Source organism: Microtus pennsylvanicus, chromosome 3 (genome assembly GCF_037038515.1).
Source record: "Microtus pennsylvanicus isolate mMicPen1 chromosome 3, mMicPen1.hap1, whole genome shotgun sequence".
Classification (NCBI taxonomy): Eukaryota; Metazoa; Chordata; class Mammalia; order Rodentia; family Cricetidae; genus Microtus; species Microtus pennsylvanicus.
Window position 1 is genome coordinate 30,714,219 of NC_134581.1, and position 23,625 is coordinate 30,737,843.

Here is a 23,625-nt window from a genome sequence, read left to right on the forward strand (position 1 = left end):
TCTTTTGTATAAATTATAATTACATTTAATATGTAATTTCATCTTAAATTACAATAACATTTAAGTTTTTATAAAATACAAAATAAATCAAAGATTGTAAGTCAAAGCATTTTTCTTAGACAATCTCATTTCTATGTGTAAACATTCATATATTTTCCCACTAATTCACAGTGAACACTTTAAGGATGTATAAAAACAAATACATGACAAAAGTATAGAACATAAACTATAATTCGAAAGCACAATTGTACAACAGGAGGTATAGGCATCATAGGTTAATCGACACAGTTATTTCAATAAAGAAAAAAAGCCCTGTGTGTTCTTTAGATAGTATCCACCAGAATGAAGTCCTTAAATCTCTTAGGAATCTCAAGAAACTACTGCCACACTCCTGCTCTTTGGTCCTCATTTCCAGTTTTTTCAAAAAACATGAAATCCTGAATAAGACAAAAAAAAAAGAAAAGAGTTTTCAACAACCAGAGAATAATCCCCACACAAAGGGAGGGTATAAAAACTCAGCAGCATCAGAACAGTGGGAAAATACAGCCATGCGAGCTCTGCCTTGCCCTCTCTTTTTCAACAGCAATCATTCCACCCCTTCTGCCTTTGCTCTGCTCCAGAGCAGTTTCATTAATGTCCTGATAAATTCTCCAGATACCATTTTTACATAACTCGCCCCCCCCCCCACCGAATTATTTTTTCTTGCTCCCTCAACTTTTGCTACTCCTTTCTAGGAATGGAATATCTCTAGCAACATGAGTTCCAGGTTCAGCTTTGGACCTGGGGCTGCTGCAGCATCTCAGCAGGAGGGGTGCAGCTCACTGGCCCTGGGTCAGCAGCTCTCTCTTGAACAGGCTCACTGTCTCCCCAGACCATTTTGTCCTGTGCGGCTCTAACCTGACATTTCCTCCATGAGTCCTATCAAATCATGGAGACTTTATTTCTTGGATCTCTTTTATTTTCCTTTCCCCTTCTAGCCATTTGCTAATCGCTTGGCTTGAACAACTGCACTGCCACTTCCTCTCACGTCACCAGGATTTCTCACACAGTCACCAGGATTTATCTTTGTAAGGATGGATTTCCAACAAGTTTGCCTAGTTTTAAATGAACAAGTTAATTAAATTCTTCATGACCTTGTCTGTGCCAAAACAGCTGCCATCTTCCTCCAAAGCACCAATTTTGAATCTTAGAATACCTCTAAGCCCAGAGACCTCTGTCTTAAGGGCAAACAGTCTCCTCAATCAACTGTGCTAGAGTGTGCCCAGTGTCATCTTAAATGGAATTTCAGACCAAATTGAATGGTGAGTACTGATATAAAAACCTGTTCATTTCATACGCCATTTTGGAATACAAAAATTTGGTGAATGATTTTGGAATGACTCTAAGAAAGCCACCAATAAAGAGGACCAGTGGGAACAGACTTACGATGAGGAAACACGCTCCAAGCATCACAGCCTTCATCTTCACATCAAGGTCTAGTGGGAACTGGATCCCAAAGTTATCTGCGTCTGTGAAGGCCTCTCTCACTAAACCAGACCACTGCTTGGAAATTTTGCCAACTACAGATTCTTCATCTAGAGATTTGAGCTGCAGAGAAAAAAATAAAAGTCATAAGCATTTCCAAAAGCTAAACAGCAGACATGCTTCCAAAGTTGCGATTCAATGAAACAAATATTGCATTAAATTACATAAACTGTAGGTCCTTACAACTATTAATTGTATACTGACAAAACTAACATTCTCTGGTTCCAACAGGAACAGACAATACAAATTCTTACACTTAAGGCAAAACAAATTTCAATAGAAAAAGCTTTTAATACCTCACTGATACACTGTCTAGATTATTTCTATTACTGGGAAAATAATAATACAACTGCTGCTCAATTGCCACTTCAAGATGCTTTGCTTTCTTGTATGCTTGACAGTTTAAATTGGGTAGAGGCTCACTGCCTCCCATGGATGGTAGGCAGGGCAGGGCGTGAGACGCAAAAGCCAAGAAAGACCAGCTGTGATTGGAAGGGACCAATGAGAAGCTCCAAGGAAGGCTCCCAGGGCAAAGGTGGGGTAGGACTTGATAACAAGTGGGGAGTAAAAAAAAATGTAAGAAGTGTGTGGAATCAGATTTCCAGTGTGAAAAAGATTCTGATTTGGGGGCTTTGTGGGAGGAAAGCCCAGGGCCAAATTTACAGTAGAACAGGTAGGGCACAAACTAAAGCCACTCCACAGAGGGCATGTGGATGCTCACCAAAATATGTACACACAGGCTTGAGTCAAAGCAGGAGGAGATGTGTCCTTTCCAAACCTACAAAATGCATCAAAGGAGGGAGCAGCCTCCTTTAAATCCCTTGCCTCAGACAGAATCTACCAAGGAAACATGGGGCCATTCAGAGGCAGTCAGCATCTTGGTGTGGCTGGAGGAGCATGGCACCTTACATGCTCTGATATTTATCTCTAACATGAACGAAAAGTCACAAATCATTTCTCATACAGTAGTTCTTTCATTCCACACCCACATTGGGAAGAGTGTACTTTCTCTTCCTTGAGAACTAGGTTTTCTCCTATGTCTAATTTGATGCCAGGGTGTGGCAGGTGACTTGAGAGTTTGCCAAGGCTAACTTGCTTGGCCTTGATGTGCATCCAATGAGCAGTTATCACCCACTGAGCTGCTGTGGGCACAGTCCTGGGACAAACTTTCCTTGAGCAGATGGGAGGTCACTTCCTGTTCTACGTGAGAGCCATCGATATAAACTTCCATCAATGCACAGAAACTCAGATGGACGAAAGGCCATGATATGAGCATGGTGTTATCAGTTTGAAGTCATGAACCATTAGAGTGGTATCAGATATGACATGGTGATGATAAGCTGCTATAAAACAAATGCTCTTTTGTAACCTCTTAGTACTCCATGGTCAATAGCTGTCATTTACATATTATAGTCAGGCATAGAGGGCGACATAAACCAAGACTGACAATACTGGAGATACAAACCAGTAACTAGCAAATGCAAAATGATTTTACCATTCATACATTCCTGTTATAGTGTGTATTGTATAAATCAAGAAAACTAAATGTTTTAAAAGAAACATTAGTAAAATAGAAAACTATGATAATATCCTATGTCCCTCTCAAAAGATCTTGTTCTCTATTAATCCTTCCCTTAATGAAGCAGTGAGATAAAATGAAATAAAGGCTGCAGAGGTCATGAGATTGCTTTCGGATAATGGCTTCTCAACCTCCGGGTCACGATCCCTATGGAAGTACAATGTCACAGGGGTTGAATATCAGATATCCTGCATAGCATATATTTATATTACAATTCATAACAGTAGCAAAATTGCAGTTATGAAGTAGCCACAAAATAATTTTATGGCTGGGGGTCAGCACAATGTGAGGAACTATATTAAAGGATGACAGTGTCAGGAAGGTTGAAAACCACTGGGCTTATGCATCAAGGCTCCTTGGTCATCCAGTGAGAGAGCAGAAGAGTGGGTTTCTGACTGAGATTTAAGATGCCTCATGGAAGACCTTGTGGATTGGTGTGCAGGAAGAAGGAACACATGTAGCCAGGATAGAGCAGGACAGCCTGAGGGTAGTTCACTCTACTGGAAATGGGGCGTATTTTACATCATATAAATATTATTTCTGGGACCTCCCATTTGATATTTCCAGAACCACTGTTGACTATGGGCAGTGGAACCAGTGAAACAAGTAAAACCTTGAAAACATAAAAACTTTTATTAAACTAATCACATTGAAACTGTCACTAATAAGGCATAGATAATCTGCATTTGGGTCTTCAGTATGTGTGTAAGAAGGTAGCATATATGCAAATGACTGTCATCCACCTCTTCTCAGGAAAGTGCATACTGCAATATTGGTCAGAACTCTAAAAATCAAAAGTGCACACTTTCCATAGAACAGCAGAACAAGGGAAAAGGAAAGAAAGAGCCTAGGAAACCCACTTTAGTGGCTTCGTTGCTCTTCTATTTAAAAAGCGCGACACAAAGTATAGAGATACAGAAGTTAGTGTGTTTGTGTGTGTATACTGTGTATGTAGCTATGGATGTGCACATCAGCATGCATTTGTGTGGAAGCCACGTCTTTAGACACAGGGTTTACTGCTCGCAACCTTATTTTTGAGCCTGAGTCTTCAACTGCTGATGCAACTCAGCAGCAAGCCCCAGGAGTCCTTTGTCTCCATCTCCCCAGCAGTGGAACATAGGCATGTGCCTCTATGCCATGCTTTGCACTTAGATGCTGCAGATCCAAACACAGAATATTACACCTGTACAGCAAGCACCTGGTCAACTGAGATATCTCTTCACTAAAACATACAAAGATTTTAAATGGTAGATTTTTTTTATTACTTTTCTTTCCTTCTTTTTTGCCCCCACTCTCTGCTTTTTATCTACACAGACCTTTAATCAGAGTAATCGTTAATCATTAATCAGATGAGCACACATCAGTTCCCACTATTTAGGTAATGCAGTAGGAACATCCTATAGGAATATATTCTTTCATGTCAGGAAAGCACATCCTAGGAACATTGTGATATTTCTTACCTCAAAGTCAATGTCTGAACAGCAGGTGCACACGACACACGGACCAACAATTTTTAGAACATCCTCCTTCTTCTCATTTCGCAGAGTGAACTTTGGCAGACAAGGGTGCCAGTTCTGAGTCACATAACCTATGGGTACACCAGGAGGAGCTTGGATTTCTATCTACAAAAACAAGAGTGCATGCTGAATGGAGCCATGGCCATACCACACAGGGTTAATAGATTCTGAAAAACTCTGCTGCTCTCCTCTCATTTGATATGGAAACTTCACACTGACCTCCTGGAGACAGCAGGGAAAGCAGCAGCTACTGCATCTCAGTGGTCTCTCCAGAGTCATGACCTCTTGGCCCAGATTGTCCAGGATCCTCAAGGTGAAAGGTCTAGATGGTCCACAGCAGTTCCGAGTGCAGCAGTCAGTATCTTCCACAGCAAAATAAACTCTCTGCCCGAGGCTGTTCTTGATTTCATATTTGTTATTTGTTTCAAAGCCTGTTAAGACTGAAAGCACACAGGGGAAGTTCCATTCACCACTTTGTTAGGAACAGTGACTCTCTCCTGAGGTAGCAATGAGAAGGGTGGCTGAGACTGCAGGAGCAGCAGGAAGTGAGACACAAGCAGTGGAGAGATGATCTGGACCGGAACACTTAGGACATCGCAGTGGGAAAGGAGAAGAACATTAAGGTAAGAAGGAAAGACGGAAGACATCCGTATGTGAGACTTCCTCAGGGATGAAGCTGCAAGTCCACCTCCATGGACTGTATCACAAAGGAGCTTCGGTGTCTGTGAGGTGCAGTGCTGACGGGGAAGGTGGGGCTAGGTGTGTGCATAAACGCCCAGTCATCTCTTCTGGCAGAGTTTAGCTTTAGGGCTTACAGAGTGATTGCTATGTTCATAGTCTATGCATTGAATCCATGGTTTGTGGTATGTATACATACTTTTCCCTGCCATTTGAACAAAAGCAACGAGAAGGATTCTTCTAAAAGCACAGCTGTGAAAAAGGAGAGTGAAAACATAGGGGAATCTGCAGAGGACATTGGGCCAGGGAATCAATAATGTTTAGCTCAGAAATGAATTCAAAGTGGAAAGGAGGTGTTAGACAAGAGGCATGGTGCTTAGTAGCCACCCCTTCAATGCACACCCTACAAAGGTTATGCTATCAGGGGCGAACAGAGTGATGCTAAGTCCTCCCACCCACAGAGCTTCAAGTGATGGGCCTTGCTGTTCTAACTCTCACACTGGGATCTTCTGTTTCTGTCCAGCTAGGAAGAGAGCATAGATGTCCTTCCTTGTTCATAGCCCTCTCATCCTAGAGTCACGGTTCATTAGAAATATGTCCAGAACCACAAGTAATTATTTAAAATTTGTAGAAGCTCAAGCACCATATGCTATCTATGTGCAAGGACTTCTGGGCATCTGGAGATGTTCTTTGTTATGGTGAACTCGTTGAAGTGCCTTTGGTGGGGCTGAGACAGTCCCTGAACCCTACATTCATGGAAATTTCTCTCAACATTTGGCTGTCACTCAACTGATTTATAGCAATCAATTATCATCCTATCTATGGCTGTTTTAATATCTTAATCTCAGAAATCTTGAGCTTGGCTATGAAATTTAAAAATTTTTACAGCCTCTAGTTTTCCTTGTGATTACTAAAAAAGTAAAAATTTAAACAGTCAAAAGTTTTATCTTTATATCATTTTTCTATACTTAGATTTGAATACAGAAATGTCAGTAATGTGTGATGCACACTAAAAATGTAAATTCTGAGTAATTTCATTATCTAAGTGTTATAAATAACATGAAAAATTAAATGTCATTTTTGTAAAAATAAGAAAATTAAGTACATCCTGTTTTTAAAAGACCTAAACACTGAAAACTAATGTGCTTTAGAACTACATATATATATATATATATATATATATATATATATATATATATATATATATAATCTTAAAGCTTATAAATCATTGAGGATCTGTATTAAAGGGTCAGAGCACTAGGAAGGTGGAGAACCACTGCAAGACAGGCATCTGTAAGTTCCTGGCTGAACCTCCCACCGAAGACTGCTCTAGGGAAAGCTACTGGCAGGGCTGAAACTGTATGAACTGCTTTTACTTCCAGAAATACCATCATTACATGGCATACGTACCTTCCAGAAGTTCAATTTGCTGATGAACCAGAATCTGATCTATCTGTTACGGAGAAGAGAGGATATGTGCTTGAAATTAGTTATCAGTGTTTCGTATTTGTATTGCTTTTCATTTAAAAGATAATATTTTTAAAATTTTCAAAATGCTTCTGGAAATTCTTTACTATAACATTTTAGTCAAATACATCTGATTTATAACAAGTTTCTGTATGTATAAAACATCATTCTTTCTAAAAGTTTCTCAAGGAATATTTATAACATTTTAATTTATTTATAACTTCTGTTCTACAAAGTGGAAAAATATCATGTGTGACCAATGTCATCATTTGTAGTATGCGTAGATTTTCCCTGGTATATGTAGGATCCTAATTTTATAAATATCTATTTTGAAGCTATTTTATGACCAAATAATTGATGAGTTTCCCCATCCTACACTTTTGAGTAACTTGTGGAAAATTAAATTCACACAGAGTATCTATAGAGACACCTGATTGACTGAGAACTGGATAGTCATCACAAGGCTATTTGTTTATAAGCTTATAATTGGATTATAAATATACTTTATATTTTTATTGGACACTTTTACTCCTATTTCACCTAATTTCCTTTATCAAATAAATGCTAAAAGTCATACTTCTATATTCTGAGATATATGATCATACCGTGAACCCCGAGTTTGCATTTGCATTAATTAAATAAAATCATTTTTGGGTTACGAAACCAAGTTAGCAACTAGTTGACAGGAAGTAATCATAGAGAGCCTCAGAGTATCTGACTAGGTTCTTTTGTTTTGATAGAGTGAAGGGATGCTCTCTTTCGGAGATACCAACAAAGTGAGAATGTCAGCTAGTTGCTACTCAACCTCTCTGAGCTAGCAGGTTTTCACCCCAGCATTTGACTCCCGAGTCTTACTGGTAAATAGAACAACAGAGATTTAATTTAAAACTATATTTGGCAGCAGCCACAGAGCCAGGCCACAGTCTGAACAGTTGAGCCACTGCCAGGGACAGAGGCCAGTAGCCGCAAAACTGTGTTTGTTGGCTAAACAGCAGCAGATTAAAGTTTAGCGTCTGTGCCGATGGAAAAACAACACTGCAGCAACTCATTGTCATGTAGTATAGCATAATCATGGCTTTATTTTCTATCTGTCTGTCCTTTGCATCATCCAAAGGACATAAGCAACAATTAGATAGGCGTTTTACTGGAGGTAAACATGTGAGTCATATAGTAGGGTGTGAATTGGGGGTCACCATTAAAGAACATCCAGTTTAGTACCAAAGTCCAGGTCAGGAGGCAAGACCCACTATTGTGGACAAGGTATACAATTTTTTATACCTTCGGAGAAACATGGTAATTATAACTCCTGTATATCAGAGACTTTCCTATGATGATTCAGTGAAACAATACATGAACTGAGTAGAAAACTGAACTGAAAATAGTGATTAATAACCATTTTTAGGTAAATTCAAAATTACAGAAAACACAATTACTATGCACACTAATGTTCTCCTTAAAAACTGAATCTGACCTAGAAGAATTACAAGTATCTAGTGGTACAAAATGTTATTTTTCTACTTCAGACTTTTATGCATTTTTTTGTCCCATACTCTAGCTTAGACACCCAAATTATTTGATTCATGAATAGTTCATGCAATACACTTGCCTGAGTTAAGTATTCCAACCCAGGTGGACAGTTCAGTGGGGGAGGTGGTGCTGGCATCCACGGAGTTCCTCCAGGCCCACCTGGATGACTGTACGCTGGCTGATTTTGGACAGGAAAGCCACTTGGGCCAGCACCTGGATAACCTCCTGGTGGGACTGGGTAGCCAGCTTGGGGCCCTGGATATGGACCCTGGGGCCCTGGATATGGACCCTGCGGCCCTGGATATGGACCCTGGGGCCCTTGAAAGCCAGCCTGAGGCCCTGCATAAGGATTCTGGAGTCCTTGGTAGCCAGGCTGGGATGTGGGGTAGCCATTCTGTTCTGAAGGTCCTGAAATAGAAGCAAGTGAAAAAAGTCATAACTGCATAGAAAAGTCAGTTCATTACAAGTATCCCAATTACCTAGAGCGTTCTCATCTCAGAAATCCTATCGATACAGGATTTATATGATATTGTAATTTTTATCTGTCAGAAAATATGTTCTAATAATTGGCAATGGGAGAGAAAACAAGTATGTCCACAACATAAACCTTCTGGCATTCTGTGAAGACCCAAAATGGAAGCCTGGAACTAGATTTTCAAGAACCCAGAACACTCCAAATAGAAGATGATTCTGGGGTGCACATCCTATGTGTACAGACTCGGGAAAGAGTTTGCCCCATCTCCCTAAGGAAGAACTGAGAATATAGAGACCATCTGCTTGACCTGGGAAGGAAGATGGTGCTGTGATCTGGTGGGTGTGTGGAATCCAGTAGTGTTACTAAACACCATCCAGCAAAGACAATACATTCCAGAAAAAGAAAGAACTGTTTAACCTAAATATTATCAGATATGGCTGAGAAATCCTAGTATATAGTTAAAGACAAATCGTTCTTTGTAGTACATTTCAGATACTTGTTTGCCAAGAGTTTTAGTCCAGTGTATTCCTCTAAAATTCTCTTTGTCCATTGAAAAAAATGATTTACAACTTTATGGTATATAGCAGCATTTCAATTGTATTTATATAAATAAAGTTTGCATGGGGATCGGGAAAGTAAAAGCCACACTGGTCAGCCTTACAGACAAGGCAATGGTCACACACCTTTAATCCCAGTAGCCATACTAGTTGCCATAGAAACCAGGCAGTGTATGCATTTAACCCCAGTGGTTCACATCTTTAATCCCAGACCTAGAGAGGATTATAAAACGGGAGAAGAGAGTTCTCTCACACTGTCTCATTCTGCGATTTCTGGAGACAGGATTGCCACTTCTGACTAAGGTCAAGGTAAAAGCTGGCTGCTTTGCTCTTCGGATCTTCAGGTTGAACTCCAATTTCTCTCTCTGAGTTTTTATTAATCGTGCTTTGATGGAGGAAGGTCATTGGTTAAATTAAAAGAAACTGCTTGGCTCTCATTGGTTAGGAGATAGGTGGGAGGAGTAAACAGAACAAAACGCTGGGAGGAAGAGGAAGTGAGGTCAGACCCGACAGCTCTCCTCTCAGGAGCAGAAGCCTCAGGAGAGACGCCATGCCCAGCTCCCAGGCAGACGCACGTGATGAAGCTCTGACCCAGGATGGACTTAGACTAGAATCTTCCCGGTAAGACCGGTGCTATATAGATGATAAGAAATGGGCAAGTCCAGGTGCGAGAGTTAGCCTAGAAGAGGCTGGGTAGAAATGAGCCAAGCGGTGTTTAAATGAATACAGTGTCTGTGTAATTATTTCGGGTAAAGCTAGCCGGGCAGGCGGCTGGGGTGTTGGGGACGCAGCCCCGCCACCGCCCTTATTACTACAGTGCTTCAATGGTAATAAATTTAAACCTTACTATTTATTACCATAAAAGCTCTAGAAAATACAGTTGATTAACCAAAAAGTATAACAAAAGCAATTTGATAAATTATTGTCATCTTCTGTGTATGGGGGTTTTCATATATATATATTTCCATATATATATGGAAACATATATATATATATAGAAACATATGTGTGTGAACATATATACTTGTGCCTGTAAATATATAATATATATACCATGTATATATATACACTTGTATGTGTAAATATATTATATATAATATATGTATATACACACCATGTGCATGCCTGGTGCCTGTGGCAGTCAGAAAAGGGCATCAGATACCCTGAGGTTGGATGTATAGACCATTGTGAGCCAACATTTCGTTACTAGAAATCAAATCCAGGTCCTCTGTAAGGGCAACAAGTGCTCTTAACCACTACATAAATGCTCCAGCCCTGAGGAAACTTTTCAATAATTAGTAGCTAGAGAACAGGAGGGAACTAATACATGTATGCTGAAAAGTCTCCAATAAGAAATTACAGTGAGCCTTCTATAGTGAGTTATTACATAGGAATGGAATACATATTCAAAGGATTATATGCACCTATAATTCCACATTGAAGGACATGCAAACTCTAATACTTAGTATCCACAGTGAATAAATAAAAACACTTTTGACAAAAATCCATGCCCCATTTAAAAACAAGGCTTAGAAAATTTACTATACCTCACAAGGCTCTTTAATTGCCTTCATAATTTCTGACTATCACAGCAAAGGGTTATCAAGAAGTCAGGGGTACAAGGAGAATGGATTCAAAAGGGTTACAGTCAGCTTTCGGTACATTAACAAACAAAAATTTGGTGTAAGGGAATCTGTGAGCAAGATGGTGACACAGGAGGTGATGACTTTATGTGGCTGATGCCCATCCATGAAAAAGGAAGGACGCACTGTGTGAAGGGCTGATGAGAGGTGTTGCAGGTGGAATGAAAGAAAATGTCAAAACCCTCCCCTTGAGACACACATACCCACTTTAAGCTAACTATGAGGAGGACTGAACCACTTTCTAACTCTCTGGCTTACATCTTAAACTTACTGGAAAACCTCCCAATGCCAGTTCATTGGGAACACAGCAGAGGTTTTCAAGCCTGATCTCAAAGTAGAAAAACCTGGTGGTTCAGAAATTACCAGTCCCTGAGTTCACAGGTCGTCTACTGGTGTTCCTGTCCTAACACATTTAAGTTACTCTTAGGTAAAGCCATGGTTGACAACCACTACATTAGAACCTTGAAACTTAGCCGGACCATATTCTTTCATCATAAACATCTGGAAAGATCAAGTTCCCAGGGTTGGAGAGATGGCTCAGAGATTAAGAGCACTGGCTGCTCTTCCAGAGGTCCTGAGTTCAATTCCCAGCAAACACATGGCGGCTCACAACCATCTGTAATGAGAACTGGCATCCTTTTCTGTCATGTAGGCAGAAAACTGTATATATAATAATTAAATCTTTAAAAAAATCTAGAATTCTCAGAGAAGTGAAGAATCTCTTTACTCAGCAAAGAAAACAAACTGCATAACCCTTGTGTCCAAACAAAGCACCTTAATGGTAGTTCCCAGGTTGTTCGGAAAATCAGGGCAAAACATCTTCTTGGGCATTTGCACAGATCAGATAATGATGACAATTGCATTTGCTAAATGAAAAGCTTTCCATTATTTTATGCATTGGTTCAAAATAAGACATAAAATTCATAGTAAATGATGATATGATTCCTCTACTTTTGTGAGACATGGAAAACAAGAATCATCATAATTACAACAGAAAATTGTTTCTTTCCTCTTTTAGTAGTGGGGATTGAATTTATGTTCTCACACATACAAAGTAAGCATTCCACAAATTAGCTTTGTCTGGGCTTTATTTGTGTGTGTGTGTGTGTGTGTGTGTGTGTGTGTGTGTGTTTCATCTTGTGTCAGACTTTTTCTAAATGCTTGAACTTACCACCTACCTGCCCCCTCTTACTGTGCTTCTGCAATTATGAACCCGCATCTTTTAAGCTTGACAAAGAGTAAAGGTGTCCATTATAAGTCTCACAAAGTGGAACCAAGAATCCTAGGTAGCTTCCAGTGGTAAGTAGTTTTCATTTATTTGTTGCTTCGCTGAACACAATTAATCCCCAGTCCCGTAGGACTCGAAACCACCTGTGGAAAACTTTCCTCGTTTTCATGACATTCTCACAGCAATTCTCACAACTGATGAGCAGTCAATAAAATTAATTCTAAATTATGTGTTTTATGTGAAATATTGTTGCTCAATATAAACATACTCCAGAGTTTACAGCTCTCCTTTATAAGTCATTTTACTGCCCTCTATAAAAAATATCCCTATGGAAAACACATGGAACAAAAGAAAAAAGAAACTGCGAAGCTGCCAAAATTCCTTTAATAAAATTTCATGAAAAAGAAGTACTAAAAAAAGATATACGTGCCCACCCCCTTTCTTTCTCTCCCTTTCAAGTTTCAATTGATTAGTGTTATTTTTCCATCTGCAACAAGTATTTTACCTTGGAATGCTGCTGGTGGATACTGAGGGCCATACCCAGCTGGCAAATGTGTTCCTGCGTGAGGAGCCTCTGTTTGCATGCCTGCAATTCAGGGAGAGGTACATGCTTGTCAGTTTAAGTATGATGTGCATTGGGAAGAACAGTAGACAGTGATGAGATAGTGTGATGCAGATTAATGAGGCATGATCAATAAAAACCCAGAGACAGATATTGGGGTTCAACCTGAAGACCAGAAAAGCAAAGCAGCCAGCCCCTGGCTCTCACCTCCACCTCAGTTCGAAAATGGTGATCCTGCCTCCAGGAAGCCTCAGAATGAGACTGAGACTGAGATCCTCTCTAGTTCTGAGATTAAGGGCATGCAGTCCTACTGCCTGGGTTCTATGGCAAGCTAGTATGGCTACTGGAATTAAAGGTGTGTGTTACCACTGCCTGGTCTGTAAGGCTGACCAGTGTGGATGTTTTACTTCTCTGATCTTCAGGCAAGCTTTAGCTATTAAAACACAAATGAAATGCCACTACACAGAACTGAAACAAGCAGAGTAAACTCCGTATATGAGTTCTGCCTGCAAAAGAGTTAATGTAAAGGAGATCTTTGCTTCAATCACGCTGTGAAAATGGATTCACACGCTTGAAAGAATGGCATGTCTTTTATGTTTTTTCAAATTTAACCTAGGTAGCTTAGAAAAAAATCATAAACCTGTGAGATAACTATCAAAAATATTTTATTTTTATGTATAAATGTAGATCTGTATATATGTTATGTAAACTTAGTCATATACATTTTATTTCTCTTCAGCTACAAATGTACCAATATGCATATAGCTATATGAATATATTGAGTGAAAAAGTGATGGTGCCAGCTATCAAATGAATTTCTCTAAGCTGAATGAACTGCTAGCATGTAAAATAGCTCAAACATATCAAATTATATTTCAATATCTTTAATTTTGTTTTATGACAATTTAGATCGATACAAAATTCATTAAGAAAACCAAGCGGTTTGTCCTGAAAGTTGTCGAATATACTCATCAAAACTAGATTATGATGAGATATATATAATTTTGACTGTCTCAACAAAGATGAAAGAGAAAGGGAAAATAGTTCTGAGAAAATGATTTGGCTAGTAATATTTTTTAAGATATGCAATGTTTTTCTTCTCAGAACTTAAATACGGAAAAATCTTATATTGTAGACTTGATATATTTATTTGGAACTTTCCTGAGAGGGAAAAAAGAGAAAGAACAATATGATCGATATTACTAAATCCTAAAGGATGTGTATATTATAAAACACACATCATGAAAGTATACATCTCTACACTTAAGAGAATGAACTGATATCAAAAATGTTATTCTTTGATTAGTATGATTAGAATAACCATTAATGTATACAAATTGTGTCCAAAAGCCCAGAAAAGTCTCTGGATAAGACCTAGTAAGCTCTGCACAATGTACATATCTGTATGTCTAACATACACCTTCCTCTGTGGACTTGCTGTCACTAACTAGATGGTACCACTCCCTTTTGTGCCTGTCTTCTCCATGTGAGAACACTAAATAATACATTAAGGATAATAGCGTAGCAGCAAACCCAAAGAGCAATTTCAAGAGCTGAATAAAACATTACAATCAAGTAATATCTTATCAGATGATTTTATGAAAAGGGAATACTCAACATGGATTACTTACTGTGCTTTTCCATGGTTTAACCCGTTCTGAAAACAGAATATCTGATGTTAGTAGATTATTTACAGATTTATTGGAAAGTTGTGACTGCTCCAAGGTGCTCATGAACTCTGCAGGCACAGGTCTGGTCAGTCCTCCCAGTTCATCTAGTCTAGACTGATCTGCTTACTCAAGCTTTTGGGTTTGATCCTCATCCCCATACTCTCATTTTTAGTAGAATTTCAGACGTTTTTGGTCATGATGGTGGACACATTTTTTAAGGGTCTTTGGAAACAGGATCCAAGAAGGAACACTGTGAAAGACACACCCAAAAGGGAACAGAGCTAAATGGGCAAACTTCACAAACAGCCCTTCTAAAAGAAGCAGGTGGCTCACATACGAATCTCTGAGCTCAGCTGTAGGAACCGTCTAACAAGATAGCAGGAGAGAATTCCAGGGCACAGGAGTGGACTTTAAAATCCAGGATCTATGGACCTGCCCCACTTGAGCTCCAAATTTAAGGTTTAGTATTCGGTTCTGTGGATTAAAAGTTGCTTCTTACTAAGGAATCTGGTTGAGATTCTCATGGTGACAGCATTCTTGACAATCCTAATGACCCCGCCATCTGACTACTGAAGAAACATGCAGTACAACAAATTTATACTTGGTCCTGTGCCCAGTAATTGAATCCCATCTTAGCTTTATCCACTACTATCCAGGTACCACATTCTGTAACTCTAAATGGCAACAACTCCATGCTTACTGATTACAACGGAAGCAAAGCAGACAAAAATTCTGTTCCTTAAAACTTTTATCCTCCTGAGTTAAACTGATGCCTCCTCGTGTCTGGCACACTCCAGTATTTGCTACCCTTTTACTAGCTTCTTTACTGTGCAATTCTGAGTAATAAAGCAGCCAATAAATGTGACTATATAAGTAATTATAACCAGTATTCTCGAGAAACAAATACCATCTTCTACTTCATTTCAAAATTGTTTATCACTGGCAATTTTAGGTAAAAAAAAAAAAATCCTATCTTTTTGTTTTGTTTTTGTTTGTTGAGAAGGGTTTCTCTGTAGCTTTGGAGCCTGTGCTGGCTTCAAACTCACAAAGATCCTCTTGCCTATGCCTCCCGAGTACTGGAATTAAAGGCATGCAACACTACTGCCCAGCTGAAATTTCATATATTAATGAAATACTTATTTCTAAGTATTACCACACCAGTTTTAAGTACCTTATATGCAAGATGTTCAGCAGTAATCAAGTAAATCTCAATAGGTTTACACTAGAATAAATCTAAAAAAAATGTGCTATCCATTTAAATTTCTTTTTTTACTTTAAACAATAGGAACATGATTTTGTATTAACTGACCAGTAGCCAGCTTCAGTGGCTATCATCAGTCCTTAAGGGCAGAAATATAAGTATTTAATTTTTTTCTCCAATTAATCCTAGGGCTAATTGTAAACTAATAAGCATATGTAATTACAATAGAGTATAAGGTTATATGTTATATCAGGCTATGTTAATCTTTCAGAGTCCACTATATGAATATATATTCTTACTTTATATATATATATACATACATACATGTATATATATATACATACATGTATATGTATATGAAATCTACACACACACAATGCCATGATCATCTATCTCAACATCAAATTTTCATTATGAAAGGTTATGCATTGAAAGGAATATTAGTTTTCATAAAATATGCCAAGAGTAGCAGATGTATCAAATTAAAAGACAAACCTTGGAGTAGAAATAGGTGGTATCCTTTGTGTGTTAAATGTCCTTAAAGTTTTTTACCTGCACCATTTCATTTATATTTTTCAGATTTATTTATTCTTGTTGTCTTTGTTTAAATAGTTTTGCATGCATGTATGATGCCTGAAACGGTCAGTAGAGGGCTATGGATCCTTTAGAACTAGAGTTATTGGTGGTTGTGAGACTCTGTGAAGGTGCCAGGACCCAGACTTTTAACCATTGAGCTATCTCTTTACTAACGTCCCCCATTTCTTATGGCACTCTTTAACACATTCAGCTTACAAAAGCCTATAGCCTCAACTAAGTACAAACTTTAAGGGATTGTAGTTGTTAGCCATTTTCATCTTGCTGTCAATCAGAGAACTTTACCTTTCTTACATTTTGGTTTTCTGTTTTGTTTTGGTTTGACTTTGGTTCTTTTGAGACAGGGCTTTTCTGTGTAGCCCTGGCCATCTTGGGGCTAGCGGTGTAGGCCAGGCTGGTCTCGAGATCTGCCTACATTTGCCTCCTAAGTGCTGGAATTAAAGGCATGCACTTCCTCCACCCTGCTCATGTTTCTTTAGATTTTGAAGATAGAGCCTAGAACTGGAAAAAAAAATCCTTTCATAGTTTTGAATTTCAAATATACAATAAGAACAGCTCCCTCTCCATAAACCATGCAGTGTTCAAGATAAACCAGCTCAACAGCTGAAGTTTGAATTAACAATTTAGTTAAAACATTTTTCTTTTCATTGTGTGTATGCTATGCATATTTGCATGTGCGTAGACATGGACTGGAGTTTAAAGGGCTGGAATTGACCCCGGTATCTTCCTCAGTTGCATTTTACCTTATTTGCTGAATCAGGTTTCTCACTGCTAGTCTGTCCAATCAGCTTGACTATGGGATCTTTGTTTAAAAATATTCCTTCTCAGAATGTGTTTGTTTTGGCCTAGGAATTTCTGTGAGGCCCGAAATGAATGGCATGCTAGAAAGACGGGAATTCCTAAGCCTTGTCAGGTTGATCTTAAGAATGTGGTGACATAAGGTTCTGTCTGCATAATGAGCCAACCAAGAGGACACTGACTTCATTTGTCCTGGGGGTTAAAGAACATTTCCTCCTTGTGCAAAAGTCCCCAAACAGGGCTCTCTTGTCTCTCTTTGATGTCTTCTTATTATTTTATTTCATAATTTTGAGGCTTTAGCTATGATCGGAAGGAGAACCACTTATTAGAAAAACTTCTGTACAATAAAATGTGGGTTCTTATTCACCTTGGGTGCTAACATCATCTCAAGATTTAAAATTACATGTGTGGGATCTAAAGCAAATATTAGGCGGCCACTAAGACTGTCCGTGTGCCACTTAAAATACAGCTTCGTGTGTCTAAGGGACGAAGGCATCTACCCTGTGTCTGCTCACCCGAACTGCTCCCTTTAGCTGTAGAAATGATTTTCTGCCTTCACTTTAGCAGAGTTCCGTCCACACAGCTTTGAAAACAACCCGCAGCTGTATTCCTAGTTGAAGCGTGTCATTCATTATTCCAACCTGATGACTTTTAAATAATGTTTCCTGCTCTTGTTTCGTCCGTCCCCCCCATACTGCCCCAAGACAGGGTTTCTCTGTGTAACAATTCTGGCTGTCCTGAAACTTGCTTTGTAGACCAGGCTGGCCTCAAACTCACAGAGACCCGCCTGCCTCTGTCTCCTGAGCGCTGAAATTAAAGGTGTGCACCACCATTGCCCGACTCTGCTCATGTTTTTTGAAGTTTCAGAAAGTTTTTTTTTAATTTTTTTTTATTGATAAAAGGAGAATAAAGAAAAGAAAGAAAAAAAAAACAAATTTCCACCTCCTCCCAGCCTCCCATTTCCCTCCTCCTCCTCCCATTCTTCTCCCCCTCCTCCCACCCCTCTCCCTTTCCCCCCACTTTTCTCCCCCTCCCTCTCCAGTCCAAAGAGCAGTCAGGGTTCCCTGCCCTGTGGTAAGTCCTAGGTCCTCCCCCCTCTGTCCATATCTAGGAAGGTGAACATCCAAACTGGCTAGGCTCCCACCAAGCCAGTACATTGTGTTGGATCAAAACCGCGTGCCAAAAAGGAAATAATGTTCATGATGTACCCAAAGGGGGAAAAGTGTGTAACTCACACTAGGGAGTTACAATTTCTCCAGAATGAATAAAGAACTTCAAGAAATACCCAAATTAATAAATTCTTCTCCGTAACTCTATTATGTGACACATTTATAGGAAACTGAAGCATTGTATACATATTAATGAAAGTAAATATAAATAAAATTATTTATACTTTCTGTTTTGTTGTTGTAATAACAAATCCCCATTTCTTTTCTGGGGTTTCTTAAATTAATAATTTTAATTAAAACATTTTTTCTTTTAATTATCAATGAGGCACGCATGTGATTGTATATATATGTTTGCATGTGTGTAGACATGGGCTGCAGTTTATAGGGCCAAAGTTGACATCTGTTATCTTCATTGCACTTTAATTTGCTGAGCCACACCTTTAGCTAAACTAAACTGGAACTGGCCAATTCCATAGCCAGACTATGAGAGTCATTGTCTCTGCTTCCTGCCTGCGTAGGGATTGCAGGCAGTGGCCACACCTGCTGAGTTTCTCTGTAGATCCTCGTGATCTCACCTGTAAACTTCCTGCTTGCACAAGTGTGCTAATCTACTGAGCCATCTCCTCAGTTCCTTTCTGATTTTTTTCTTTTTTCATAACTGTAAAACATTCCCACCTGGGACAGGGAGAAACCACGAGGACCCATGATCATGTTTTCATAATCCAAACACAGTACAGAAAACCCCTGTCTCTTGGGATCTTGAAATTCCTATTGCTTTTAAAAGCATTTTGGACCCACACTGGAGCACTGGACTGAGCTCCCAAAGTCCCAATGGGGAGCAGAAGGAGGGAGAACATGAGCAAGGAAGTCGGGACCACGAGGGGTGCACCCACCCACTGAGACAGTGGGGCTGATCTATTGGGAGCTCACCAAGGCCAGCTGGACTGTGACTGAAAAAACATGGGATAAAACCGGACTCTCTGAACATGGTGAACAATGAAGGCTGATGAGAAGCCAGGAATAATGGCACAGGGTTTTGACCCTACTTCATGTTCTGGCTTTGTGGGAGCCTAGCCAGTTTGGATGTTCACCTTCCTAGATATGGACAGAGGGGGGAGGACCTTGAACTTTTCACAGGGCAGGGAACCCTGACTGCTCTTTGGACTGGAGAGGGAGGGGGAGAAGAGTAGGGGGAGGGGGAGAAGGGTGGGAGGAGGGGGAGGGAAATGGGAGGCTGGGAGGAGGTGGAAACTTGTTTTTTTTTCCTTTTCTCAATAAAAAAAAAAGAAGAAAAAAGCATTTTGGAACATTATAACATTACCCACGCCTATAAAAAGATTGCAAATTATATTGAGGTTATTTAACTATAATACTTATTAAATGCCTACGAATCAATGCCTCTTTATAAATTATCCCTTGTAGGAGATAAACCAGCTCACATTTTCTCCACAGTCTAACCACCAATGTATGTCCTGACAAAATTTAGCAGCATCTCACAGCTTCAAAACCACCACTAACATCTCAAAGTGCTGAGCAGTTGAATAAGATCTCATGGTGAGAAAACAAACAAACAAACAAATGTAGTAGTTCAAACAGCAAGGCAGAACCACAATAAGCCACCAAGTGAAAAAATTTTCAGGTACTTTTTTTAGTTAAATTTTTAGGTAGGCTTTATGTGTTTGGAAAGGTTTGGAAAGCATTTAACATACACACATTTCAAGTGTTAAATTGTGGGTTTGATGGCAGTCAAACTGGGGCAGATAAATATGCACATATATTTCACAAATGGGTGCTTCAAGGTATTGGTGAACATTTGGGGACAGGGCACCCCTGACTGTAAACTTGTTCAAGTACATTGCTTAGCAGTGCAATGTCCCTTGTAACAGGAAGTTTCCCTGTCAAAATCCACATCTCTATTTCACCCTCATGAAAAGGAAACAAGTTTAAATTCTGAATGAAATGCTGTAAAATTTGAAAGAAAATAGATTATACACCAGCTGAAACCCATGGAAAGTGTTGCAGTCAAAAGTTCTACTAAAATAAGAAGTAAATTTAAAGAAGCAGAAATTCATCTGGAAACCCAGTTATGCTTACTAGGTTCCTGTATGATTTCAAAATGCCCCTCTGGGAAGCCCAATGCTCTTACGTTAATTTGAGATTTTTTTTAATTACTTATAAATGGAGTACCTAAGCCCAAGGAACAAAAGCTGTTGTTTAATGCCAGCCACTCAGTTCACTAACTAGCTGAATTAACGTGTTTTTTTCATTTTTCACATCTTTGTATTCTTGCCTTTGGCTCACTGAAAAAGAAAAAAAAAGACTTCCAACTTTCATTGAAATTTGTTAGCAAATATCAAAGCCTTGGATTCCAGTTTATTCTTGTGGTCAATTGTTTAATGGCTAGGTAGGCTTTTTTCCCAAGAATTTAATTTCAAAATTAAAAAAACTTTTGTTGACACACACTAATTAGAGCTGGTTTTATCAAGCCCTGCTTATTTAGTGCTATACTACAAGAGTGTGGTGTGTACACACATGCATACTTATATAAATATTTCCTGAAGAAGTATTCACTTTGTGAATATCCTGTGTTTCAAAGTGTGGGGGGGTATTTGTTCTGGTGGAAGCTCCACCTCAGTCCTCTTACCCCATCTCTCTCTCCCCAAACCATGCCTCATCTCAGAAGGTCCACCAAACAGGGCTTGTCCCCCAGAGATGCTTAAGCCTACAGGGTATTTAGACTGCTCCCCAGAAAACAGACACATGGTGTTTCAGGCTCTCTTCCCCTTATCATCTGGGAGCGTTTTACCCATTAAACCTGAGCCTTTTCTAATTTGGTTTCATTTGGTCTGATTTTGAATTGTTGCATTGGCTGAGAGGTTTGGCGGGGTGCAGAAACTTTTCAATGTTTATGGACAGGATAGAGTTTATAGTGTCTGTACTAGACATATAGCATATATACTGTCTATATAGACAGTATGAAATCTATGTCTATACTATAGACCATGCAAAGCTCTATACAAACACTTCACCAGCAAACCTAGGGACTGAGAAGAGATCTAAGTATATCCTGTAGAACATTCAGGGAGCCCTGAGAGAAAATAATGGCGCTATTAGAAAGGTTTAGTGGGGCATGGATTTGCATAGGAGGGCAGTGGTGCCCTCGAGATAGATCAAAGTCACATTCAAAGGAAACTATCATCAGCCAGGCCGTGGAGTTATGGGTGTGGGTGTGTGCAGTGAGCACTACAGACAGGTGGGAGGAGAGCAGCAGAAATTCTGAAGCTAGAATCTCCATTCAGCGGAATGAATGATTTATTAATTTAGAGAGGACGATGATAGGGGCACATGAGACAGTCACCCAGGTGTGTCTCCACCTTACAGTAAATTCCTTCAAGGATGCTCTCTGGCCAGACTCAGAGACTCTTGTGTCTCTTACCACCCCTCTATTTCCCTGTTTGTTCTTTCCTCAAAGTGGCCCAGCTGCCGATAGCCACCAGATAGAAAGCTCTGTTGACTAAAAGAGCCCCAACCTGCCTGGAATGGTTTCCATTAAACTTCGGTGCAATTAACCATTTAGCTTGCCAAGCCGGAAGAAAGCATGATTGTTTGTCTTGGAACTAGGAGGTGATCGGACCCAAGTTTCAGTAACAAGATTACAGAAATCAATCCACACAGGAACCAGGGAGAGAATTGTTGGTGTGGGACTTTGCCAAGTATTGGATAGAATGAACATTGGTTTTGACTAGATTCTTTATTTCTATATGCAACTTATTAACTGATGCCAAAGTGACTGAAACTCTTTTGTTATTGCTGTTTTGTCTTTCTTCCTTCCTCTCTCTCCCTTCTTCTCTCTCTCTCTCTCTCTCTCTCTCTCTCTCTCTCTCTCTCTCTCTCTCTCTCTCTCTCTCTCTCTCTTGTTCGTTTGTTCTGTTTTTCTCCAATCAGGGGTTACTCTTGTCTAGCCCTAGCTGTCCTGGAACTTGCTCTGTAGACGGGGCTAGCCTGGAACTCAGAGATTCTACTTCGCCCCCAAGTGATGGGATTTTAAAAAGTGACACATTCTTAAGTCTTGTTAACAATCTCAGAGAAGAACTAGTATACATGAAGAAACTGGGTCAGAGTTCAAGGCTATGGTGTAACAGAAGCCTGAATGCGCAGCTAGTGGTCTTGCCCACTCTGTTCCTTACTTTCTTTGTATTCCCTACTTCGGTATTCTAGAATGCTACCCACAGTTTGGGTTCTAGCCATAATCCAAGGGAACACTTCGGTTAAAGAGCTAGCAGGTGAACGAATCGTTTCTTTTCTTTTTTTAACTTTTCCTTTCCTTCAGTGGGAATCCATCATAGACTCAGCACGTTGGACAAAAGTGCTACCGCCAGCTACAAGTGAGCACAGCTTCAAGCCCTGATTCAGGGCTGCTCTGGGCTGTAAAGCAGTGTGCTAAGCTGAAGAAAGTCCTGTAGGGACTTTCAAGGAAATTATACCAGTTTGGTTCCCTGAGCAACGGTGGAGACATGGCCTCTGGGTGAGTTCTCTCTCCACTTCCGGGATCTCTAGCCCAGGTCTTTTGGCCACTTTCCCCAGTTTCCATACCATACAAAGGGTCCGCAGCCCTTGCTCCTGCTCAGCCTCCGCCCCCCAAACCTCCCGCGCCCCATTCTGGTACCCTGCTCCTATGCACACACAGATCGCGAGCTCCGTCCTGGGTGGCACAGAATGCTGGGCTCACCTGAAGCTCCTTTTATTTGGCAGCCGGGGAAGCTGAAGTCAGGGATGTGATCAGCGGGTCCTAGTAGTCCTGAGTCCCAATCCCTTGCTAGTGGCGCAGCTGTAACTCAGCCTTCCCAGAAACCTCGCGAAAAGGACTGAGTGACGTGAGGGACCTGACCTCAGCCTGCGCTTCAGAATTCTCCAGCTGTGCGCTGAGGCCAGGCAGTCCACTTTCTCCGCCCCGCCCACAAGCAGCTGGTGGGTGCTTAAAGGAAGTGGGGTTTTGATGACCTTGGAAGGGAGGGTCATTCGTTACCGAGGGAGTGGCCTCTTCTGGGAACTTTCTTTCCCATGCTCTCTCAACCTCTCCATCTACGGGGGTACTATGCAGGAAGTCAAGTTACTTTCCTGCTTTGCATCTTTTCCTAAGTGGTAAATCGGTTACCACATCTGTTCCATTCCCCCGCCCCCCACCCCCCGATTGCATCTCAAGGTTGTTGAAATCTTTCCCTAGCAGCATTTTTCTCGTTTTTTTTTTTTCCTGCCTTAAGGCTTTTCTTTTACAATCGTTTGGTGCCTTTTGGTGTTAGTGGTCTTACTTTCGTTTTCTTACAGTCTGTAGAAAATTACTGTCCTTGTTCTTGAACAATGGCAATGGGTTTTTGATCCTACTGCAGGTACTGGCTTTGGGGGAGCCTAGGCAGTTTGGATGCTCACCTTACTAGA

The 23,625-nt window shown here is 40.1% G+C and overlaps 1 protein-coding gene across 2 annotated transcripts; it reads right to left on the reverse strand.

The window, feature by feature from the left end:
- Positions 1-128: 128 nt before the first annotated feature.
- Positions 129-23,085, reverse strand: LOC142845726 (phospholipid scramblase 1-like). Of its 2 annotated transcripts, XM_075965003.1 has the most exons (9): positions 22,919-23,085; positions 14,389-14,414; positions 12,701-12,781; positions 8,372-8,700; positions 6,709-6,751; positions 4,840-5,060; positions 4,564-4,725; positions 1,426-1,587; positions 129-437 (listed from the first exon to the last, which is right to left on the reverse strand). In XM_075965003.1, the coding sequence occupies exons 2-9, from the start codon at positions 14,399-14,401 to the stop codon at positions 378-380; spliced, it is 1,071 nt and encodes a 356-aa protein (XP_075821118.1). In that variant the 5' UTR covers positions 14,402-14,414; positions 22,919-23,085; the 3' UTR covers positions 129-377. The 2 variants fall into 2 exon arrangements, with proteins under 2 accessions (XP_075821118.1, XP_075821119.1); XM_075965004.1 differs by lacking the exon at positions 14,389-14,414 and having other exon boundaries at positions 22,919-23,056.
- Between the last annotated feature and the right edge of the window lie 540 nt (positions 23,086-23,625).